The 23,558-nt window shown below is 37.0% G+C and overlaps 1 protein-coding gene and 1 non-coding gene across 7 annotated transcripts in view; one reads left to right on the top strand and one right to left on the bottom strand.

The window, feature by feature from the left end:
* Window positions 1–23,346, top strand: part of CUL4B (cullin 4B) — a 51,506-nt gene extending 28,160 nt beyond the window's left edge. For 3 of the 6 annotated variants that reach the window (XM_054471320.2, XM_054471321.2, XM_054471322.2), the window contains 18 exons: window positions 45–148; window positions 674–743; window positions 1,759–1,832; window positions 2,634–2,796; window positions 3,076–3,165; window positions 3,470–3,552; window positions 4,259–4,326; window positions 5,571–5,689; window positions 6,732–6,924; window positions 8,281–8,385; window positions 8,883–8,993; window positions 9,447–9,532; window positions 10,627–10,734; window positions 11,720–11,833; window positions 13,074–13,179; window positions 15,067–15,239; window positions 17,406–17,558; window positions 20,839–23,346. In XM_054471320.2, coding sequence (XP_054327295.1) covers window positions 45–148; window positions 674–743; window positions 1,759–1,832; window positions 2,634–2,796; window positions 3,076–3,165; window positions 3,470–3,552; window positions 4,259–4,326; window positions 5,571–5,689; window positions 6,732–6,924; window positions 8,281–8,385; window positions 8,883–8,993; window positions 9,447–9,532; window positions 10,627–10,734; window positions 11,720–11,833; window positions 13,074–13,179; window positions 15,067–15,239; window positions 17,406–17,558; window positions 20,839–20,934 — 2,016 coding nt within the window. In that variant the 3' untranslated portion in view covers window positions 20,935–23,346. Of the gene's footprint in view, window positions 1–44; window positions 149–673; window positions 744–1,758; window positions 1,833–2,633; window positions 2,797–3,075; window positions 3,166–3,469; window positions 3,553–4,258; window positions 4,327–5,570; window positions 5,690–6,731; window positions 6,925–8,280; window positions 8,386–8,882; window positions 8,994–9,446; window positions 9,539–10,626; window positions 10,735–11,719; window positions 11,834–13,073; window positions 13,180–15,066; window positions 15,240–17,405; window positions 17,559–20,838 lie in introns of all 6 variants that reach the window. The other 3 variants (XM_063660392.1, XM_063660393.1, XM_063660394.1) reach the window with 1 other exon arrangement.
* Window positions 2,860–2,963, bottom strand: LOC129025577 (small nucleolar RNA U13). The gene has a single exon (XR_008497322.1). It is a non-coding gene; the product is annotated as a small nucleolar RNA U13 (small nucleolar RNA).
* Window positions 23,347–23,558: the final 212 nt, after the last annotated feature.

The following is a 23,558-nucleotide window of genomic DNA, read 5'->3' as shown; positions in this document are numbered from 1 at the left end:
ATCCTTCATCCTCTCCTTAAGAAAGTATGTGTTTAACCTTGCAGGCTGTAGAAAATCTCTGTTCTTACAAGATTTCTGCAAACTTGTACAAACAGCTGAGACAGATCTGTGAAGATCACATCAAAGCACAGATTCATCAATTCAGAGAATATCCTTTTTAAAACAAAAAATCGTGAATAGTTTTGTCTTCCTCTCCGTCCCTACCCCTCACTGTTTAACCCAGCTTGAAGTAGAATGCCTGTATTTTGTAGGTTTGTCATTTTTTGTGTCTTGTGTTTCTTGAGAAAGAAACACATTTTGACTTTTCAGCCTTAATTCGTGTCCAGAACTACATGTGATATTCATGTAAATAAGATGTCCTTATGTCTTTACCCTTTTTGCCCTAACAGATTTCCACTTGAGGAAAAATAATCTCCTAAGGGAAATCGTAAACTGAAAACGTGATGTTCAGTTATGTCTAAGACTTGTTTTTAAAGGTGTTTTTCAGTATAAACTATGTTTTTTTATTTGTTTTACAAATTAGGAAATAGCACTTTGGTGCATAATCAAGTGCCATTTAGTTTCACTTAGTGTGCAAGGTATTCAATTCATGTTTAAGACTAATGTGCTGTCTGTCACATGGCACATATGACTTGTACCAGACGCTTTAAAATATCCTTAACATATGTTTCAGGGATTCATTGGATAGCGTTCTTTTTTTAAAGAAGATTGATAGATGCTGGCAAAACCATTGCAGACAAATGGTAAGCTGGAAAAAGTATTGTATTTCGGCTAAACATTGTGTTAATAGTTAAAAACATTTCTTCAAATACAGGAATGTTAGTTTTTAAAACTTAGCAATAGGGAGATTGCTTCAATATCTGTTCCTTTTCTTTTTTTTTAATTTATTTATTATTTTTTATTTTCCCGTAAGTTATTGGGGTACAAGTGACATTTGGTTACATGAGTAAGTTCCTTAGTGGTGATTTGTGAGATTTTGGTGCACCCTTCACCAGAGCAGTATACATTGCACCATTGTAGTCTTTTATCCCTCGCCCCCCTCCCACTCTTCCTCCCAAGTTCCTTTTCTGAATTGGAAACTAGTTTTGGTTGAGTTTTCTATTTTAAAACCACAAGTTACAGGTAAACCTGCATTTCAGAATGTCTTGCACCTTAGGTTCATTTTTATTTTTGTCACACTTACCAAAAATGTATTTATCTCATTCATTAAAAAGCTACATTTCGTCTGGGACTGTTATTTTTTTTCTCTCTTGATGGTTATCCTGTCCACTATTTGATTACCTGTGAAGGTGCCTGATGGTCCTGTGTTTTAGTTTATTCAGATAACAACCTTTTCCATTTTTCTTAATCTGGTTTATACCTTATATTCTACAGATTAAAATCTTAAAATCCATCACCCCCCACCCCCACCCCCTGCCAAAAAAAACCCTCACATGTGCAATGTAAGGCAGCTTCATTCCCTAGCACTGTGGCGCAGGAAGAATTATATGAGTGTCCCCTTGATTTTTCAGTTACTTCTCAAGTAGTAAATCAGAGGGCCATTTTAAGTATCTTTTTTCTAGAAAACACAAAAAGAATTAAGACTGTTGAATAATAAAAACAATATGGGCATATTCTCAGATGTGTTTATCTGCATGTTTAATCTTAGTAATCTAATATATATACAGACAAACCCTTCAGTTTTATTCTTATTGAAAGCAAATATTTCAGCTTCACAACATACAAAACTTGTTTGATTTCTTTTTTTTTCATTGGCAGATCATGATCAGGAGCATTTTTTTGTTTCTGGATAGAACTTACGTTCTTCAGAATTCAATGCTACCCTCCATTTGGTAAGGATGCCAGAAAAACATGAAAAGATTGTTCCAAATCGTACTCAAATCTTAATTACACTAATGAAAGAGTATAAGCTATACTGTGAATATTCTAAAAATTCACATTTGGCTTCTAGACTTTCCTTTGTAGCAGTTTTATCTTCTTAATAATATGTTGCCTATGCTAATATTAAAGATAGCTAACATTCCCTGGGCATATATTAATTTATGAAGAAGTTTTTTGTTAGCCAAGGGGACTAAAGTTTGCTCTGGAATGTCTATGATTGTGATTCATTTTGCTGCTGACCATCAAGAGTTCACTCATTTAACATTATGGAAAAGTCCATGTATACACGAAAATAGAATAGTATCATGAACTCTTCCCCTTCCCATGTACCTATCATCTGCCTACAGCAATGATCAGAATTCACTGATTCTTCAGTATTGAAACCAGTTGATAAATAACCAAATAAGCTTTCAATACCAGTACAGTGAAAACTGTTTTATGTCTTTGAACTAATTTTGTCTGCTGATTTGAGCAAGGAAGAAATCCACAAAAAGAAATAATACAACAAAACTTAGTTATGGAGGAAAATAGGAATTTAGCTTCAATTCTCAGTAAAGACAAAATGAGTTTCCTGTGTGCTTTAATCTAATAATGTTATTCAAAATTAAATGTGTGGATTTTATTTTTTGACAATTGCTGCTTCAAAGCCCTGGAGCCCTAATTAGCATGGGAACATGTGGTAAGAAGTTAAGCAAACCTCTTCAGAAGTGGTATTGTCAATTAATTTAGGTTATATGTGTTTTTTATTTTAGGGACATGGGACTGGAGTTATTTAGGGCTCATATTATAAGTGATCAGAAAGTGCAGAATAAGACAATTGATGGCATTCTTCTCTTGATTGAGAGGGAAAGGAATGGTGAAGCAATTGATAGAAGTTTACTTCGAAGCCTTTTAAGCATGCTGTCTGATTTGCAAGTAAGTTAACTACTACACATACTATACAGAGCTGATTGCTATTCCTAGTTTTTTTTCCCCCCACATCAGACAGGTAATGTGTTGATGTCCTAACAAGGTTTGAAGGAAGCACATCTCATATATGAGCATAAAAACCCAATCATCATGCTTCTAAACTACAAAAGGATCCTAGCTTGATGTTTAAAAACCAAATTCATAATGCTGTTTACATAGACATAGAGGACATTTAGTAAATATTTGCTAAATAAATGATCTCTTTCATTTTGTTCCCCCTCCCAGATTTATCAAGATTCTTTTGAACAACGATTTTTGGAAGAAACTAACCGGCTCTATGCAGCTGAAGGACAAAAATTAATGCAAGAAAGAGAGGTATTTAAAAATCATGACTAATAAATTCTCGCTGTCTCTCACAATAGACCTTACTTTGTAGAATATAAGCTTCCCTTTGCATTTATCTTCCCAACATTGTGATGCCCTTCTCTCACTTAGGTGCTCCTTTCTTTTCTCTCTTCTTAAAGGCCAGAATTCTGGATCATAAACTCTACCTATAAATTTTTACATATGATTCTACCCTGTCACATTTGACAGGGCCACTTCCAGGATCTTTTGGACTTGACATTTTCTGAGTGATTTATGGGGAGGAAAACAATAATATAAAAAACTATCTTTGTAGGTTCCTGAATATCTACATCATGTTAACAAACGTCTAGAAGAAGAAGCAGACAGACTTATTACTTACTTAGATCAGACCACCCAGTAAGTATTACATGCTGAATTTAATAGTCTTAAACTGTCGTTAAATCACTTGCAGCACTTTAGCCATCCTAAACATGTTAGTAACTGTTTTCAGGTGTGATTTGAAGTGTTAACAGTTGTTTTCATAATACAAACTTCAAGTTATTCTTTTCCCTAGTTAATTAGTTTTCATCCAAGGATTCGATTATTAGGAGGGTATGTGTGTGTGTGTGTGTGTGTGTGTGTGTGTGTGTGTGTTTAGAAGGTAATTTAGAAATAATACTAGAGGCTGATGTGACCTTTAAACTCTTCAGGCCAATTAAAATTCAGTGGATTCCCCTATTTCTGTGCTTTCCTAAGTATTAATATTGCCAGTCGTGGGGCTTCTGTATGTAGTACTTCTTTACCTTCCTAATAAAAGTAGCAAAACTTGGAAAAAGCCAACTACAGCAAGGTCTTGGAGATATTTATTTCATTATGTAAACCAAATTCTAAAATATACAGTGTTTTTTTAAAATTTTTGCCTGTCAATTCCTTTATGGTTTTTTTCTTTTAGGCATAAAGTTTAGTAACTCTGAGCACCAATAAATTTATACATAGGATAGGAATCTTGAAATCAACATAAAATGAGCTATTTGATTTTTTCCCCCCCTCAGGAGAGGCTTTACATTTTCTGGAAGTCAAATGTCAATAATACTAACCTTTTTTTTTTTTTTCTTCCTTGTAGGAAGTCATTAATTGCTACTGTAGAAAAACAACTTCTAGGTGAACACTTAACAGCAATTCTTCAGAAAGGTAATTGGCAATTTGTAAATAAGAGATTGCTTTTTAAATGGTAGTGGCCAACTAGTAGGGAATTTTTAAAGATGTTGCCCTTTTAAAAGTTTGATAGCATGTGGCTGCATTTCTGAGGATGGACATAATCCTTATTAATCACAGTAAACTTCCTGGAGGTGCCAGTTTTCTTATCTGAAAGATACAGGAACTAGAAGAGAGGGATCCACAAATACCAATAAAAAAACAGTAGTAGATATGTGCCTGTAGTATCAGCTACTTGGGAGGCTGAGGCAGGAGGATTGCTTCAGCCCAGGAATTTGAGGTCAGCCTGGGCAACATAGTGAGACTCTCGTCTCTTTAAATAAAATAAAAGAAAAAAAGTGGGAAATTCTTGACTTAATATGTAAGCTTTCAGTAAGGAAAGGTATTCCTTTTTACACTAAAGTGGTGAGGGTTTTTTGTTATTGTTCATGGCATGTCAAACCAAGCACTTCTAATCCCAAGTGAATTTAGAGTATACCCTACATTTTACTTTGAGAATGCCACAAATAGGTAAAAGCCTTACCTTTCTCCCCAACAATATTTTCTTTTGTATAAAAATTTATATATTTAGAAATTTAATGCAGTTATACTGTTATTTCATCCTGAAAATCAAATATTTATTAGAGCCTCATTTAAATTTGACCTGTTTATGCATGGCTTTTGATATATCACAGGCTGTATCCAGTATTCTGAGATATAACTATGTACATAATATGGCTACTACATATATGAGTTATTTATAATGTATATTTATGTAAGCCAGTTTTTATAAGTTTGTTTTTGCCTCTAATCTATCATGCTAAATGGCACAAACCATTATGGAGTTAACCATTTTTCTTTTTCTTTTTAATTTTTTTAACTTTTTAAATTAAAATAGAGAGGGGGAGGGGGTCTTACTTTGTGCCCAGGCTGGTCTTGACCTCCTGGGTTCAATCGATCCTCCTGCCTCGGCCTCCCAATGTGCTGGGATTACAGGTGTGAGCCACCGTGCCTGGCCTATTTTTATTTTTATAGCGACTAAAGTCTCTATATTTAGTTTTTACCCAGAAAGATGGTTGGGTTTAATTCAAAGAAAATCTTACATTACAGCTCACATACAGACTAGTCATAGTTCAAACCAGTATCACAATGATTATAACTCAAATTTTATTAAAATGTCTGATAATCTTGTTCACTTTTTTGTTCACTATATTTTAATGCCAAAATGTTTTAAAATACAGGTTTAAATAACCTTCTTGATGAAAACCGAATTCAAGATTTGTCTCTTCTGTATCAGCTCTTCAGTAGAGTTCGAGGCGGAGTTCAGGTTCTTTTGCAGCAGTGGATCGAATATATCAAGGTATTAACAATTTACCTGTGATTTTTCTCTCTTACGGCTTATCTACACATCAAGAGTGCATATTGGCAAGCATTTCTTGTTTGATCCAATTTTTTTTTTTTTTGAGACAGAGTTTTGCTCTTCTCACCCAGGCTGGAGTGCGGTGGCATGATCTTGGCTCGCTGCAACCTCTGCCTCCCAGGTTCAAGCGATTCTCCTGCCTCAGCCTCCCAAGTAGCTAGGATTACAGGCATGCACCACCATGCCTGGCTAATTTTGTATTTTTAGTAGAGACGGGATTTCACCATGTTGGTCAGGCTGGCCTTGTACTCCTGAACTCAAATGATCCACCCGCCTTGGCCTCCCAAAGTGCTGGGATTATAGGCATGAGCCACCACACCCGGCCTTGATCCAGTTGTTTTAAGAGAATTTTAAATTTGTTTAAAAAGTAATGGGAATTTTGAGAACAGTCAGCCTGAGAATGGTAGCTGTGTGGCATATCAAGCTATAAAACCTGATTGATGGCTGACATAATTTCTGTTTCTACCACTTAAAGCAGTGAATGTAGAAAAAGAAGACTTTGAACCCCAAATTTCTTTCCTTTCTTCAATGTTACACTAAAGCCAGATTGCCATTTTAAGGAAATTGAAAGCTGACTTTAAAAATAAGGAAAAGATCCCAGAGGCTTCTAATAATACCCTGTTATGATATCATATGCCCAGTGATCATTGCTTACTATTTTTGTGATTATAGATGAGTGGTTAACAGTGTGGATATTTTAGCACTTTATTTTTTTGTCCTCATTTCACCATCAGCTTTATTTTGCCAGATGCAGTGGTACATGCCTGTAACCCCAGCTACTTGGGAGGCTGAGGCAGGAGGATCCTTTCAGCCCAGGAGTTTCAAACTAGCCTGGGCAACATAGCGAGATTCCATCTTAAAAATAGCTTTATTTTACTTTTTAAAGATCTTTAAATATATATGCCACTTAAAATATGATTTGGGGATTGTTTTCACTGTAGACAATTCGATTACAGTAAAAAGTGGTAATTTTTTGTTTTAGGCATTTGGCAGCACTATTGTAATTAATCCTGAAAAAGATAAAACCATGGTTCAAGAATTGCTGGATTTTAAAGATAAGGTTGACCATATAATCGATATCTGCTTTCTGAAGAATGAGAAATTTATCAATGCCATGAAAGAAGCATTTGAAACGTTCATTAACAAAAGACCAAATAAACCAGCTGAACTTATAGGTATGTTTTCTAGTCCTTTTTCCAGTTGTTTAATGATGTTCTTTGAGTCATAAAATCTCAATCTGAAATTTTTATCAGGTTGTAGTATTACTAATCCCTCATTTGTTTGAGGTTGTTTAGCTGGTATATCAAGTTTGAAAAGTGTTTCTAAAAACCTGGATGTAAATACTGAAAGCCCACATGTCAAACATAATGTGCTTTCTTTGAAAGACAGTATGTTGGACACTATTATTTACCTTTATTGATAATAAGCTTATCTGTTTTCCTAGCCTAACGATTTAGAAATGAGGCAGGGTGTTATTTCAAGCTACAAAAAAGGGCAGCATGAAATCACAGTTGACAGTGTAAAAGAAAAAAGTCCAGGGCAAAAATAAACCTAATAATCTGGGCCCATTTAGCATAAGGATGTGATATACACTACAGTGCTTCTCAGGTTTTTCCACCCAAGTACCCTTAGTGTCAGAGGAGGAGGTAACCTGAGAAGGTCTAGGGTCCTCTGCCAAAAGGATGAGATTTTGTTGCAACCTATCTACTATTTATCCTTAAACATGTAGCAAATTTTACCTTCTACTCTATGATGTATCTGGTTCATTTTAATAGAAAAGTAATGTTTAAGATTGCTGGGGAAAGATGGTTTATCATGCGGTTACTGTGAGTCAGGGGCTTTGCATACCATATCTTTTATTTTTATTTTTTAAATCGACACATAATTCACATACCATAACATTCATCATTTTAGAGTGTACAATTCAATTGTTTTCAGTGTATTTACAAGATTGTACAACCATTACCACTATCTAATTCCAGAGCATTGTATCATCCCCAAAAGACACCCCATATCCATTAGCAGTCACTCCCCATTCTCCTCCCAGCCCCTGGCAACCACTAATCTACTTTCTGTCTGTATGGATTTGCCTCTTCTGGAAATTTTATACAAATAAAATCATGTAACATGTGAAAAAAAAAAAAAAGATTGCTTACTATTCCTATAAAATGGATACTCCAGAAGATTCCCCATGTCTTTTCGTGGCTTTGTTTACATTATGCCCTCACAGGGCTACATGAGACCTCCCCCACAGGATATCCCTATCTTATTTTCATAAATATCAGTATAGTGGAAAGTACATTTGATCTGGAGTCAGAACACTTGGGTTTGTGTTCAGGCCCTGATGTTATTAGCTCTATGGCATTGAACAAGTCAGTTGATCTTCCTGACTTTGGAGACTTCAAAAAATGCATATAAATTTCTGAAGTATTGAAAAACTCAGTGTATCATACTCCTCTTTGGGTATATATAGTGCCCAGTACCTCGTGTATTCCCTGGTTATTAAACAACAAACTTTTCCCCCATTTTAGCTAAGTATGTAGATTCAAAACTTCGTGCAGGCAACAAAGAAGCTACAGATGAAGAACTTGAGAAAATGTTGGATAAAATTATGATCATATTTAGATTTATCTATGGTAAGTATTTACTAATGTTTTAATATTTTTCTTTAAAAATAGCACTCAACAGAGAAGCTAGCAAGTATATTCAAACTGGAGGGAATATTTATTTGGAAATTACAGATTTAAAATTGTTTTTAATTCATTGGGGGGATACGTGAGGAATGTTACCTGATTGTCCTATGCTTTGGCTCTTCTAGTATTAAGTGCCTTGATTTTTGCTACTTGGCTTAATCTCTTAAATATTGGCACCAAAGCTACCAGTCCACAAAAGCTTTTCTGAATAAAAGTTAATGCAATCAAGACAGTTACATGCAAAAAAGTTTTACAATAAAGACTTCGAAATGTCTGGCACAAAAATGGATCTCTACTGTTTCTTGCATTTAACAAACTTAAATAAAATGTGTAAAGTAAAATAACTTGGAATAATGCTGTGCTTTATTAAAGCACTTTAAAGCAGTTTTGTCAGAACTTTTTATTGGAATATTATAAATTTTGCATTTCTTTTTACATAGGCAAGGATGTTTTTGAGGCCTTCTATAAGAAAGATTTAGCCAAGCGCCTGTTAGTCGGGAAGAGTGCATCTGTAGATGCTGAAAAATCAATGCTGTCCAAACTTAAACATGGTAGGTTTCTCATTCTTTCTGTTCCTTTTCTTTGATTTCTGAAGGAGAATGTTAGCTTTTTACCCTTTCAATCGATTTCCTCTTTTGTCACTCATGTCTGTGTATATATGATGAAAACATAAATTGAGCAAGCTCCTGAGGTTTCCAACTTATCGTACATATATCCAGAGTTGTGTTTTTTAAGATAAAGCATTGTTCTTGGTTTTATTATTTGTATAAAAATTTCCCATTTATTTTATACCTAAATAGTAGATAAGGTTACTACAGGATTAAAGAGTTTGACTCTGAATTAATGGGGCATACACTTTGGGGTAAGGATTTCTTTTTATTCTTATGAAAGTTACAGATCATACTTCATACTAAAGTAAGTTTTGTATTTCGTGTTTCCCATTTTTAAACCTCTTTTGTTTTTACCACTTTAAAATATTATACATGTACAAACATCTTTAATAGAATGCGGAGCTGCTTTCACCAGCAAACTTGAAGGAATGTTTAAAGACATGGAACTTTCTAAAGACATCATGATTCAGTTCAAACAGGTAAAAGTGAGTTAAACTCTTAATTCCTCAAACTTAGTTGTATTTAGTTATCTGCTTGCTGTGATTTGTACTAAAGAGGATAAATAGAAACGTGTTTGTTGTAATTACTTCATGGCAACTGTGGTGATATTCACAGAAAAAAAAATCATCGGTGAAATATAAGTATATTTGACCTACTTTAGGATTTATTTTTAACAAACACCCAGAATAACACAGAAATAAAAATAAAATGTATTGAACTGAAGTCAGTACAAGAAGAGCTATAGTGGGAACAGGGCTTTCCCCAGCATCTTATGGTTTGGTAATTTGCATGTTCAGAGCTTGCAACGGGGAGAGAGGAGAAGTGATAATGTAGCTGTATAAAGCCTTTGGGGACATTGGGGATAGAAAGCTAGATCCACAGTTTTGAAGATGTAGGTAGAAAGTAGTTTTGAAATGTTTAAGAACATAGGTGATAATGATGGCAGATTAGATTTTCCTCTTTTGGGTTTTAGTAGTGACTTATTTACCCCACAGTGTTGCTAAGGTGGGAAGTGGAAGTGAAAGAATTAAGAAAAAATCAGGGTCAGTAAGATTATGGATTCTATAGTATCTACAGAATAGGGCTTATCTGCTTTGCCCTTTTCCCCTCTTTTTCCTTCCCTACTCCGGGTCACTCCCTGCAGATAGGCAGTGGAGCAAGCGAAAAACTGGAGACTTGGGCTGGCTGGTGGGGTGAGGAATGGCGGTTGCTACAAGGTGTTTAAGCCACATAGGGGTATTCAAAGGTGGGGACTGCAGGTGGTATTGGGGAAAAGAATGGAGAAGAGATCCTATAACGGCCCAGCTGTATGTGAGAAATTATTTAAGTTGATAATGCCTGTAATGAGGTCATGTGATCCTTGTATGCCTTTGTATCAAAATGTTAACCTCTGTACTTGCCTAGTGCATTTTGTGTAGGTTTCATTTAAAGTCTTCTTAATTAGTTGCCTTTTATTTTAAGGATGGTCAGTGTTGGCATGTAATTTCATAACGGGGAGCTTCTTAAATAGGTTATTATGATATGAAATGTATGCAGTTTTAAGATCTCAGTGTGTGTTTTGATCTTCTTATAGTATATGCAGAATCAGAATGTTCCAGGAAATATTGAATTAACTGTGAATATCCTGACAATGGGCTATTGGCCAACATATGTGCCTATGGAAGTTCATTTACCACCAGAGGTAAGAGTTACTGTTTAGAACTGAGTTATAGGCATAGAAATCATAGCATTTCCATTTTGCTTGTCATTTAAAAATAGATACTTAGAAAAAAATAGAGACCCAGAGTCTTGCTGTATTGCTTAGGCTGGTCTTGAACTCTTGGGCTCAAGTGATCCCCCCTACCTCAGCCTTCCAAAGTGCTGGGATTACAGGTGTGAGTCACCAGGCCTGGCATGGATACTTTTAAAAGTGTATGTCAGTAAACGCACCAACACCAAATACCAACTGCTTTAATATTTTACTTTTGTACTTAGAAGTCCAGTTAAGCACATAGCTAATAATGCCAAATTTCTGGGTTCAGGGTCAATTTCCCTGGCTCTTCTTCCATCTTCCCAGGTTATACCCCTCACTCTACCTAGCTATTAAGAATTCTTGCACATATTTCACCCATAGGTGGGATTGCTAAATGATGGGTCCTTGATTAAATCTATCCTGACTCCTGGGAAACTGTCTAGCCCAGGACTGAAGCCCATAAAAGGGATTAAGGCTAGACAGATAGATATTGAGAATCCTCCATGGAGATGATTATGAAGGCCCAGGGAGTAGATCTCTCTCAAAGAGGAAGAAAAAACAGCAGAGGCAGAACTTTAGAAAAGGCTCACATTTGGCAGATGGTAGAAAGAGGAACCTGTGAAGGAAACCAATGCAGAAGCAACAGTGAAATAAAGGAACCAGCATAGTGCAGAGGCACAAAAGGTGCTGCAGGTGAATGTTTCAAAAGAGGGGATGATTAAATGGTTCAGAGAGAGCAAAAGGTCTAAATCCTAATAAATCCCATTTGATTTGGTGGTTGGGAGATCATTGTTTTTCATCAAAGTGATTGGTAGACCTACTGGATATAGTCTTAAAATTTTCCAGAAACGATATCACATGAGGTAAGTATAAAAAGTGGTAAATGTGGTATTGGATACAGAGCTTAAATAAAGCCTTATTTTATTTACTTTAGATGGTAAAACTTCAGGAGATTTTCAAGACATTTTACCTAGGCAAACATAGTGGCAGGAAACTTCAGTGGCAGTCAACCCTAGGACACTGTGTATTAAAAGCAGAATTTAAAGAGGTAAGTGGATGTTCGCAAAACTTTTAGTTTTCATCTTTATCTTTAATATTTAGGTCATCCTTCTTAACTGAAAGTTTAGGCTATTGTTTTTTGGTTTTTTCTTTTTTGTGTTTTTTTTTGAGACAGAGTCTCACTCTGTCACCAGAGTGGAGTGCAGTGGCGCTATCTCGGCTCACCACAACCTCCGCCTCCTGGGTTCAAGTGATTCTCCTGCCTCAGCCTCCCGAGTGGCTGGGACTACAGGCATGCGCCACCATGCCCAGCTAATTTTTTTGTATTTTTAGTAGAGACAGGGTTTCACCATGTTGGCCAGGATGGTCTCTGTCTCTTGACCTCGTGATCCACGTGCCTCGGCCTCCTAAAGTGCTGGGATTACAGGTGTGAACCACCGCGTCTGGCCAGTTTAAGCTGTTGTTTTATAATTGTATCCTAGATATCCGCATGATGACAGTGATAGCTTGTCATAGCTTTATGTATTTTTAAGTAATTTTAGGTGTGTGGTCTTTCCACGATTGATTTGGCCCTTCTGCAAAATGAAAAGCAGTGAACTTTCCCCCTACCCTTTCCTCACCTGTGGATGAAAACTTTACAGTGCCACTTCCTATTTTTATTTATTTGTTTATTTTTAGAGACAGGGTCCCACTCTGTCACCCAGGCAGGAGTACAGTGGCACAATCATAGTTCACTGTAACCTCAAACTCATGCGCTCAAGCTATCCTCCTGCCTCAGCTTCCTAAAGTGCTGGGATTACAGGCATGAGCAACTACACTCAGTCTAACACTGCCACTTCTTGACAGAAATCTTGTTGCTGGGAGCTACGAATAGAGTGGGAGTTAAGGGGAACAGTGTGCAATATCTAATCTCAAAAAACTTTAGCTTTTCATGACTAATCTGAGCCAAACAAATCAAAAATACATTTGAAATAGTGATTTCTTGCTGCTTGTGATGAATATCTAGAATGACACATAAGGCTGATTAATTTTCATTACTGTATTCTATTTATAAGGCTTAAAAAAAACTGTTAAAAGGTCAGCTAATCCTTCCTCCTATTTTAGGTAGGGTCACACCTAAACCTCACACTGAAATACTGTATTACCACGTCAAGTGGCTTTGCTGGATAATGCTAATCATATTTCTAAATCCACTAATTGAAAAATGCTTTTCCTATAAGACATGATTTGATTAATTTTTCATGTGTTTTTAAAAAAGTGATGGCTAAACACTTTTATTTCTTCAACAGGGTAAAAAGGAACTCCAGGTCTCTCTTTTTCAAACACTGGTGCTGCTAATGTTTAATGAGGGAGAAGAGTTCAGTTTAGAAGAGATCAAGCAGGCAACTGGAATAGGTTTGTAGCAAACATTAAGTGTTCACTATGTGCACACCACTATGTTAAGAGGTCTAGAGGACATATTTATAGGAATAATCCCTTGCCTCAGAACTCTCTTGAGATTTTTTTTTTTTTTTTTTTTTTTTTATGAGACAGGGTCTAACTGTCACCCAGGCTGGGGTCCAGTGGTACAATCATGGCTCAGGCTCAAGTGATTCTCCTGCCTCAGCCTCCCAAGCAGATGGGACTACAAGTGCATGCCACCATGCCTGGCTAATTTTAAAAATTTTTTTGTAGAGACAGAGTCTCACTATGTTGCTTAGCCTGGTCTCAAACTCCTGGGCTCAAGGGATCTTCCTGCCTCAGCGTCCCTAAGCACTGCAATTACAGGCATGAGCCCCTGCACCCAGCCAGAACTCTTTTTTTTCCCCCTCAAGACGGAATCTTGCTCTGTCATCCAGGCTGGAGTGCAGTGGCGTGATCTCGGCTCACTGCAACCTCTACCTCCTGTGTTCAAGCAATTCTCCTGCCTCAGCCTCCCAAGTAGCTGGGATTACAGGTGCCTGCCACCACACCCGGCTAATGTTTGTATTTTTAGTAGAGACGGGGTTTCACCATGTTGGCCAGGCTGGTCGCGAACTCCTGACCTCGTGATCCGCCTGCCTCGGCCTACCAAAGTGCTGGGATTACAGGTGTGAGCCACCGCGCCTGGCCAGAGCTCTTTATATAACCATAGGGAAAGGGGGAAATGACACTTGAAATAATGTCAAAACCAATAAGTACTGGCTTGTGGTACTGACTATAAGTGTGGTAAGAGTTCAACAAAGCAAGAGATCACTGTGGACTGGCACAATTGGGAAAGCTGTCATGAAGCAAGTGGCATTTGAGCTGGGCCTTCAAGTTTTGGTCAGGGAGAAGGCATATACAGCAAGGGGAAATATTTTAAGATGAGGTTTGGAGGTAGGAATGGGCATAGTATAGGCCCATGAAGAGCTTAATTGTAGCATAGAATCATGAAGAATCATGAAGAGCTTAATTGTAACATAGAATAGTGAGTTAAAAAATTAGGTAAGATGAGTAGGGCCTGATTGTGGAGAACCTGATAAATCTAGCAAATGAAACCTACACTGTAGTGTCTCAACTGTGTGGCATGGTGGAAGTAATTATTTGGATCACTTACTGAAATCAATCTACAGGGCAACTGGAAGGATCAAGGGATTCCAGTTTAGATGCTATTGGGATGATTCAGGCATAAAGTGGAAGGGACTTAGACTAGAATGAGACCATGAAAATGGAGAAAACTCATCTCTGCTGAAGCAGCAGCTAGCTATTATGTTGAGGATGAAGGAGAAGGAAAAGTTAAAAGATGATTTCAGGGTTTCCCAACTGAGAAGGTTAGTGGTATCACCACTGACAATTGGAAAGAGGACACAGTTATATGGAGATGATGAATCAAATTTTGGACGTAACTAAAGTTGATAGTAAAACAGCCAGGCGGAATTGCCCTTTAAACGTGCAACTGGAGAGAAGTGAAATGTCATTTTGGAAGATTTGGTAGTTGCCCACATGGTATGATAATTGACATCTTTAAAAGAGGACTAGGGGCCGGGCGTGGTGGCTCACACCTGTAATCCCAGCACTTTGGGAGGCCAAGGCAGGTGGATCACTTGAGCTCAGGAGTTTGAGACCAGCCTGGGCAACATGGTGAAACCCCGCCTCTATTTTTTTAAAAAAAGAAGAGGACTAGGAAAAAAGCCATTGGCTAGAACAAAGAAAAGTTGTTGGTGACCTTTGGGAAAAAATGAAACAGTTTTAATAGGGGGATGGAGTGGAAGCTAGACTGAGGTAGAATGTTGTAGTTGTTCATGCTGGTAACAAATAACTAAACCTCTGTTTCTTCTTCAGAGGATGGAGAGTTAAGGAGAACACTGCAGTCATTAGCCTGTGGCAAAGCTAGAGTTCTGGCGAAAAATCCAAAGGGCAAAGATATTGAAGATGGTGACAAGTTCATTTGTAATGATGATTTCAAACATAAACTTTTCAGGATAAAGATCAATCAAATCCAGATGAAAGAAACGGTATTTCTTTCACTTTCTCCTAGTCCTAACACACTGGAATTATACATGTTAATAATCAAAATATATAAAGATTTTTATACCTGTAATATTGCCAATACCATTAATACTTTCTGTGCCTATGTCCAGCTAAATATGTTTCTGTATTTGATTTTGGGTGTTTGGGAGAGTGGTTGTACAGGATTGAGATGATACTCAACATGGTTTTATATCTTACTTTGTTTATTTAGTATTCAATCTTTAGAATTTTTCCATGCCATTAAATAGCTTCAAAAAATGGCAGATGGCAATGTAATATTTTTACATGGCTCTTAGAGTTTGTTCAACCACTGTTCATTTTGGGGCAATTAAGTTCATGACTTATTAGTATTATAAATAAGATTGCAAGAAACCTCTTTGAAACTAAATTTTAATCTCTTTGATATATGATAAATTTGTGGAAGTAGATTTTTTTGGGTTAAAGGGTATGAACATTTTAGGAGTCTTAGTACATAATGTCATATTGTGTTCCAGAAAGGCTGGACCAGTTTATACTCTGTCCAGCAGCATATGAGAGCCTGTCTTACTATGTCCCCCAGCACTAAAGATTATATTTTCTTTTGCCAACTTGTTTGGTGAAAAATCTGAATTGATTTATTCACTATTTATTTGATTAACAGTGAAGGTGGGCCGGGTACGGTGGTTCACACCTGTAATCCCAGTACCTTGGGAGGCTGAGGTGGGCAGATCACCTGAGGTCAGGAGTTCAAGACCAGCTTGGCCAACATGGCGATACCCTGTCTCTACTAAAAATACAAAAATTAGCTGGGCATGGTGGTGCGTGCTTGTAGTCCCAGCTACTTGGGAGGTTGAGGCATGAGAATCACCTGAACCCGGGATGTGGAGGTTGCAGTGAGCTGAGATCACGCCGCTGCACTGCAGCCTGGGTGACAGTGAGACTCTGTCTAAAAAAAAGAAAAAAAACAAACAAAAACAGTGAAGGTGAATATTTTGTTTGTTTCTGCCATTCGAATTTGTAAGAGACTTCCAACTGCAGCATCCTGAAACTGATGGTTTCAGTTCCAATAAGGTTTAATGCACTATTTGAAAAAAAAATTTTTTTTTTTGAGGTGGAGTCTCACTCTGTCACCCAGGCTGGAGTCAGGGGCACGATCTTGGCTCACTGCAGCCTCCGCCTTCTGGGTTCAAGCGATTATCCTGCCTCAGCCTCCCGAGTAGCTGGGACTACACACGTGCGCGACCACGCCCGGCTAATTTTTGTATTTTAAGTAGAGATGGGTTTTCACCATATTGGCCAGGCAGGTCTTGAACTTCTGACCTCATGATCCGCCCATCTCAGCCTCCCAAAGTGCTGGAATTACAGGTGTGAGCCACTGCATCCGACTGAAAAAATTTTAATGTAGGACAGCGACCAGTATCTCCAAACAAGTTCCTGTCATTTTCACATACACATCAAAGACAGGATATTTTCTTAAAGGATTACCATGTCCTTACTTTTAAAACATTTATGCTATACCAGGAAGAAACTACTGCAAAAAGCCCAAACTGTTTTTTGGTTTAATTACTAAAGATGAACATTTTTACTTTAGCATCAAGATTGGTAAACCGCCTCCTAAATACCTACATTTCTGTAAGTCTTGAAGGATTGTAAGCACTAATGGCATGCATGTCTGATTTATATATTACAAAATAAAAATTAATTTTCAAAGAGGTTGACTCTTAACTAGTTTGCTTAGCCAGTTAATACCATGCCTTGAGTCAGAGATCAGACAGAGTCACTTTATAGACAAGCTGTTGTCATAGAGAAATCTGGTTAACAATCCATTGAAACTGATACACACATTTAGAAGATATCAAAGACAGAGTAAAAAAATAAAATGGTAAATTCCACATCAGCTATCTCTACTTCTAGAAAAGCAATTCAAAGATGATGTTTTTCTGTTAACTAATATTAGCATTACTTCATTGATATAGGGCAATATAATCAGAACAGAAAGGAGTTATGTTTGTAGGATTTTTCTCTGTCAGCATCTATATTTATAAGACACCATTTAGATAATTCAGTACCTTTAAAGCAATAACAATGTCATGTCCCTAAAATGCACAATTTATGTAAATAGTCAAGTTTTGCTTCTGGTATAATTCTTAGGTTTAAAACTTTTTTGTTAGGTTGAAGAACAAGCAAGCACTACAGAAAGAGTATTTCAAGACAGACAGTATCAAATTGACGCTGCAATTGTTCGAATTATGAAGATGAGGAAGACGCTTAGCCACAATCTCCTTGTTTCAGAAGTGTACAACCAGTTGAAATTTCCAGTTAAGGTAAGGTACTTCTGTGTTTTCCTATTGAGTGTGAGGTAAGGTACTTCTGTGTTTTCCTATTGAGTGTGTTATAAATAAAAGAAAGTGCATTAGATTTTCAGACACAAATCTTGCAAACAAAGCGTCATGACCATTTAGAGAGAGAAAAGTTTTAATTTCCCATGTTGATGCATATGATTTCCAAATAAAAACTTTGTTGGCATATGTGGGCAGCAGTGACAAAAGGGGAAAATAACAGAAAAGCCTGGATACCTGAAAGTTGAACTGCTAAATGAGTGTTTGAAATTTTCAAGTTTATTCACTATATTTCTTTTGAACTTCTTGGTTGGTTTATTTACTTCTTTTCCTCTTGAAATACCATGGTATTTATTGAAATACCATGGTATTTGACAGATTCGGTTATTGTGGATTGAGTTAAATCTCCTGTTTAGTTAGCTTATATAAGAGATCATCTGTTAAAAACCATACAGATAACTAGTCATGATTAAGCATCTTTTTGAAAAGTGTAGTGATAGTTCTGGTAAACTGAAATTGGTCATTAAATGGAAACGTTCCACTGTGAATGCCCAATAATAAAGTCACTTAATGTGATGTTGTACTGGCCTTTTTTCCAAGTTTTAGGAGGTAGATAGCCAAACCCTTGGATGATAAACATTGATAGAGTTTGAATACACTGCTAGCTATTAGGGTTCTTATGAGCTTTGGACTTTCATAAATCACTTCACCTTGCTGATCTTGTTTCCTTTTTTGTAAAACTGAGATAATAATAGTACTTACCTTGTAGGATTATTGTGAGGTTTAAGTGAGATCATGAATGTAAAAATCTTAGCACTGGACCTGGTACATAATAAGCACTCGGTAGCTCTTAGTTCTAATAAGGTAAGCATTTTCTTTTCTCCAAACCTAATATCGCACTCCTCATTACCACCCTCTCACCCTCATGCTCTGCTTAACAGTCATTTCACCTCAAGCCAGAGAGATCACTGATGCTGGGGAAATTAGGGGATAGCTGCAGTTAATATTGTGCTGATACTCTAGGTCTTGCACCATAATTAAGAGAAAGTCATCTGATTTCCCAACCTTGGGATTACTGGATAAAATTTTCACTGCTGCATCAGACTGCCTCCCCTCTTTTCCCCTCTTCAACAAGTGGTCATTTTATTTATCCTGAAAAACTTTCTATTAGCAAACAAGATTATATTATATTTACAGACTACATACATAAGATATGTAGTGGAATTTTGTCATCCAGGAGCTTAGAATGCAATCATGAAGATAAAGCTGCAAGCTTTCTTGATTACTTTTAAATCACAGGATGCAGAAATCCAAGTCACTTAGATGCACTAAACCAGAAATATGAAGATCTAAATTATGAGGTACTTCATTTATCAAGCCATTTCATGTAGTTTTTTTTTGAGATGGAGTCTCGCTCTGTCATCCAGGCTGGAGTGCAGTGGCATGCTCTTGGCTCACTGCAGCCTCCGCCTCCCGGGTTCAAGCAATTCTTTTGCTTCAGCCTCTCGAGTAGCTGGGACTACAGGTGCGCGCAATCACGCATGGCTAATTTTTGTATTTTTAGTAGAGACGGGGTTTCACTGTATTGGTCAGGCTGGTCTCGAACTCCTGACCTCATGATCTGCCTACATCAGCCTCCCAAAGTGCTGGGATTACAGGCATGAGCCACTGCACCTGTCCAGTATTCTTTTAAATAGTGATTTTTTTTTTTTTTTTTTTTTTTGAGATGGAGTCTTCTTGCTCTGTCACCCAGGTTGGAGTGCAGTGGCGCGATCACGTTTCACTACAGCCTCCACCCCCCGGGTTCAAGCAGTTCTGCCTCAGTCTCCCTGGTAGCTGAGACTACAGGCGCCCGCCACCACACCTGGCTAATTCTTGTATTTTTAGTACAGATGGGGTTTTGCCATGTTAGCCAGTCTGGTCTTGAACTCCTGACCTCAGGTGATCCACCCATCTTAGCCTCCCAAGGTGCTGGGATTACAGGCATGAACCACCGCACCCGGTCTAAATAGTGATTTCATCAATACATTTTAAATCTTAATTTATAAAAATGAAGCCAACTAACTCTTGCCCAAAGTAAAGGTGTGCTTCATGAACTACCTTGACAAAACTAGTATTCTGTGTCCTTAAACTACCTTACAGTGCTCATGTGAAGTTACAATAAATGTAGTCTTTTGTATTTAACCACGCGAAGGGTAGCTGCTTGTGGCATGACCTCTTTAAAATAGAAAAGTAATAGAAAGTATTCCGTAACAATATGACAAGGGTGTGACAGTTTAATGTATGTATAGTATATAGTACAGGTTGAACACCTTTAATGAGAAAATCCAAAATCTGAAATGCTCTAAAATTGGAAACTTTGAATGCCGACATGATGCCACAGGTGGAAAATTCCACAGTTTACCTCATTTGACAGGTTGCAGTCAAAACTTTGTTTCATGCACAAAAGGTATAAAATTATCTTCAGGCTGTGTAAGGTATGTATAGATGAATTTTGTGTTTAGACTTGGGTCCCATCTCCATGGTATCTCAGTTGTATATGCAAATATTCCAAAATGAAAAAGTCAGGACCAGGCATGGTAGCTCACACCTGTGAGTACTGGGATTCCAGTACTTTGGGAGGCTGAGGCTGGGGGGATCACTCCAGAACAAGAGTTTAAGGTCAGCCTGGGCAACATAGCAAGACCCTGTCTATTAAAAAAATTAAAAACTACAAAAAAAATCAAAAATCAAAAATAGTTCTGCTGTTAAAGAATCTTCAACATAGCTGGGCACGGTGGCTCATGCCTGTAATCCCAGCACTTTGGGAGGCTGAGGCAGGTGGATCACCTGAGGTCAGGAGTTCGAGACCAGCCTGGCCAATATGATGACACCCCATCTCTACCAAAAATACAAAAATTAGCCGGGCATGGTGGTTTGTGTCTGTAGTCCCAGCTACTCGGGAGGCTGAGGCAGAAGAATCGCTTGAACCCAGGAGGTGGAGGTTGCGGTGAGCCGAAGTGGTGCCACTGCACTCCAGCCTGGGTGACAGAGCGAGACTCCGTCTCAAAAAAAAAAAAAAGAATCTTCAACGTGTATAAAACATTTTTTAACCTGGTTTATTTTCATGATACTTTTCTCTAAAAAAGAGATTTAAATAAATAACAATTTTAAAAAAAGATTAAATTCATGAGCCAAAACTGTTGTATTTTTAATGGGGTGTTAACTAAATGGGCTTGAGCCAATGATAATGAACTTTACATTGAAAATTTGCCTTCTTTTACAGCCTGCTGATCTTAAGAAGAGAATAGAATCTTTAATTGACCGGGACTACATGGAAAGAGATAAAGAAAATCCAAACCAGTACAACTATATTGCATAGAATGTTGGCCTTGCAGCATTTGGTGTCATATGCAGTAGCCAGTGGATAAACTAACCAGTTGATTCAATATTATTTGACTCCTTTTTTACTACCGATGACCAAATGAAGCAGTGTAATTAATGGAAATAGTTGAGTGGACTTTTTCTCAGTGGTTAACATGCCCGTTTTAAAGAGTAATACTTACCTTTAAGAAGAATGTTGTTGAACTCTTTGCATGTTATTTAGTATGATGTGCAGAAAACACTTAAGAACGTACCTGGTCTTCATGAATTCCTCTTTGGAACTGGGAAAGAGATCCCTGTGGCTATAAAAAGGGGGGAGGGTTCTTACACACCATTAATTATGAAGCAAAAGGTTTATTTGCTTAAAATGTCATTTAAAGATACTTAAACTGCATGCAAACTTTATTTACTGTACAGAGTTCTGGATGTATTTATCAAATAGAAAAACCACCCTTGACTTGGTTGTTCACCCGTTTTGTGATTTCCCTTGAAAAGAGAAATGAATTGTCATAGCTATTGATATTTTACTAGGTAATGTTCTGTTACACTGAAAGGGATGTTTTTTAAAAAAAATTATTTGGAAACAAGTTTTCAAGTAGGGGGACAGTTGCTTACACAATATCTTGTATATTCACATCCTAAAAATTTTCATTTATGAGTATGGGATGTGTATATATGGCTTAGCCCCAAGTTAACTGTGCTGATTAACAAGTACTTATAAAAATAGCTAAAATAGAAAATTAATGATCAGTTGTACTAGAGGAACATCATAGAAGAGAAAAATCCAACTCTTTATATTAAAAATGAATACAATAAGAAAATTGCAAAAGAGACCAAAATGAACGTGTTTTGTAAATTGTTACAGGAGCAAAAACTTCTCAACTAGTTTTCAACATACTTTAGACTTTAAATGTTGTTTGGACAGTTTTGTCTTCAACTTGGACCAATTGTAGATTGTTACAGGCTTCCTAGGATTTAGCATTCCTATTTGCTCTACCAAAGTTTTTTTTAGAAGCATCCCAAATCTTCTCTTTGTTGATAAATAAGCCTTTCCTGTCATCTTCATTTTAACTTGCTAAAACCCTAGATACAAAGGTCCTCCCTCACTTTTCCCACACAGCCCCTGTTTGGGAATTTGAGATTCTGTGTCATGCCGGTTTTCCTTTCAGAATTGCTTGAAATTGAGTTCTCTTAGCCACCGGACACCGAGTTTTCAGGAGAATGTCCCAAGATTGTTTATATATACAAAATGGCAAAAGTACTGTTTTTCGATTGATAATTCAAGCAAAAGGCTTCTCTTTACCATCATGGTTTTTTTTTGTTTTTGTTTTGTTTCCTTGTTTCTATTTCCTTGAAGCTTTGAAGGGAGGAGAAGCAGAAAATTTGGTTTTTGTTTTTTAAAAATCAGAACTACTTAATGCTTTTTGCCACAGCATATTTCCTTGCCTGTTGGAGCCGTTAGGAAGATTACCTATGTCCTAATATTCAACCTGAGAAGATTTTTGACTCTTATGTCTACTGTTGATTGTTTTCTTGAGTTCTCAAAGACCTGTGGCCAGGTATTTTAAAAAGTCGTCTATTTCTTTCTAGTTGCATCAACTTGCACACTGGTGTCTAACTATATGTGGTATTCGGAACTTGTAATTCTTATTGAGCAGCCATTGCCTATATTTTCTCAGCTCCTCACTGATTTCTTTATATGAGCTCAGCTGACAAGCAAATGCAGCTATTTTGTTTACCCTCTCTTCATACCGGACCATTAACAACAGTGTTCTAACTCATCCCTGATGGTCTGTGAGATGTAGACTATTACACAAGATTCAAGTTACTCGTAAGCAACTTTTAGATAGAGTTGGTCCTGTTAGGAGGAGACTCTTGATATCACCTTCGGTATCTTGAAAGCGGGTCCTCTCCCCGAGGCTCTTAATTCTTTGAAAACTTGATGCTGTTTCAGCTGAAAAATTAGCAAGACTGTTAAAAAAACAAGTTGAGGGGAGCTATTTAAGAAACTGAAAAGTAATTGCAAACTACATTGGATAATTGTGACTTTCAGTTGTTGTTCTGTATCAGTTGAATTTTTGTGCTCTTTTCCCTGTGTACGTGGTGGTTCTATTTTTCTCCAATAAAACTTTTATTTAAAAAAAGTTTCTAGAGAAGATCTTTAAAATTCAAGTATTGTAAGAAAGTTATAAAATCACGGGACTTAAAATCTTCCTAACAACTTCTAATGAACTCACATTTGTTGATTTTGTTATTAACTTTTTAAAAATTTTCTGATGATTTTGTGGTAATGCTATAAGAGTATGGGGGAGGGCATGGTTAACAGGGTGAGGAAAATTCCCAGGAATCCTCAAGGTGGATAATTATTCTTAAACATGCAGATACAAGTATAAACATTGCTTCATTCAAATCCTCAGTGTCAAATTGTTTCATAAAGTCAATGTGAAATGACTCTAGATTTGAGTTCAGGGGAGAAGAAAAGATTACTCTTAGTTACGGCATTTGCTCTGCCTTTTCTGTTAATAGTTTTTTGAGTTCTGGGCCAAATACTCTCAGAGTAAGATGTTCCTCCAAGTTTTTGAACCCAGTTCCTGAGTCTGCTTGAATGGTTTTAATATGATG

This window comes from Pongo pygmaeus, chromosome X (genome assembly GCF_028885625.2).
Source record: "Pongo pygmaeus isolate AG05252 chromosome X, NHGRI_mPonPyg2-v2.0_pri, whole genome shotgun sequence".
Lineage (NCBI taxonomy): Eukaryota > Metazoa > Chordata > Mammalia > Primates > Hominidae > Pongo > Pongo pygmaeus.
This window is presented reverse-complemented; position numbering and strand designations above follow the sequence as displayed.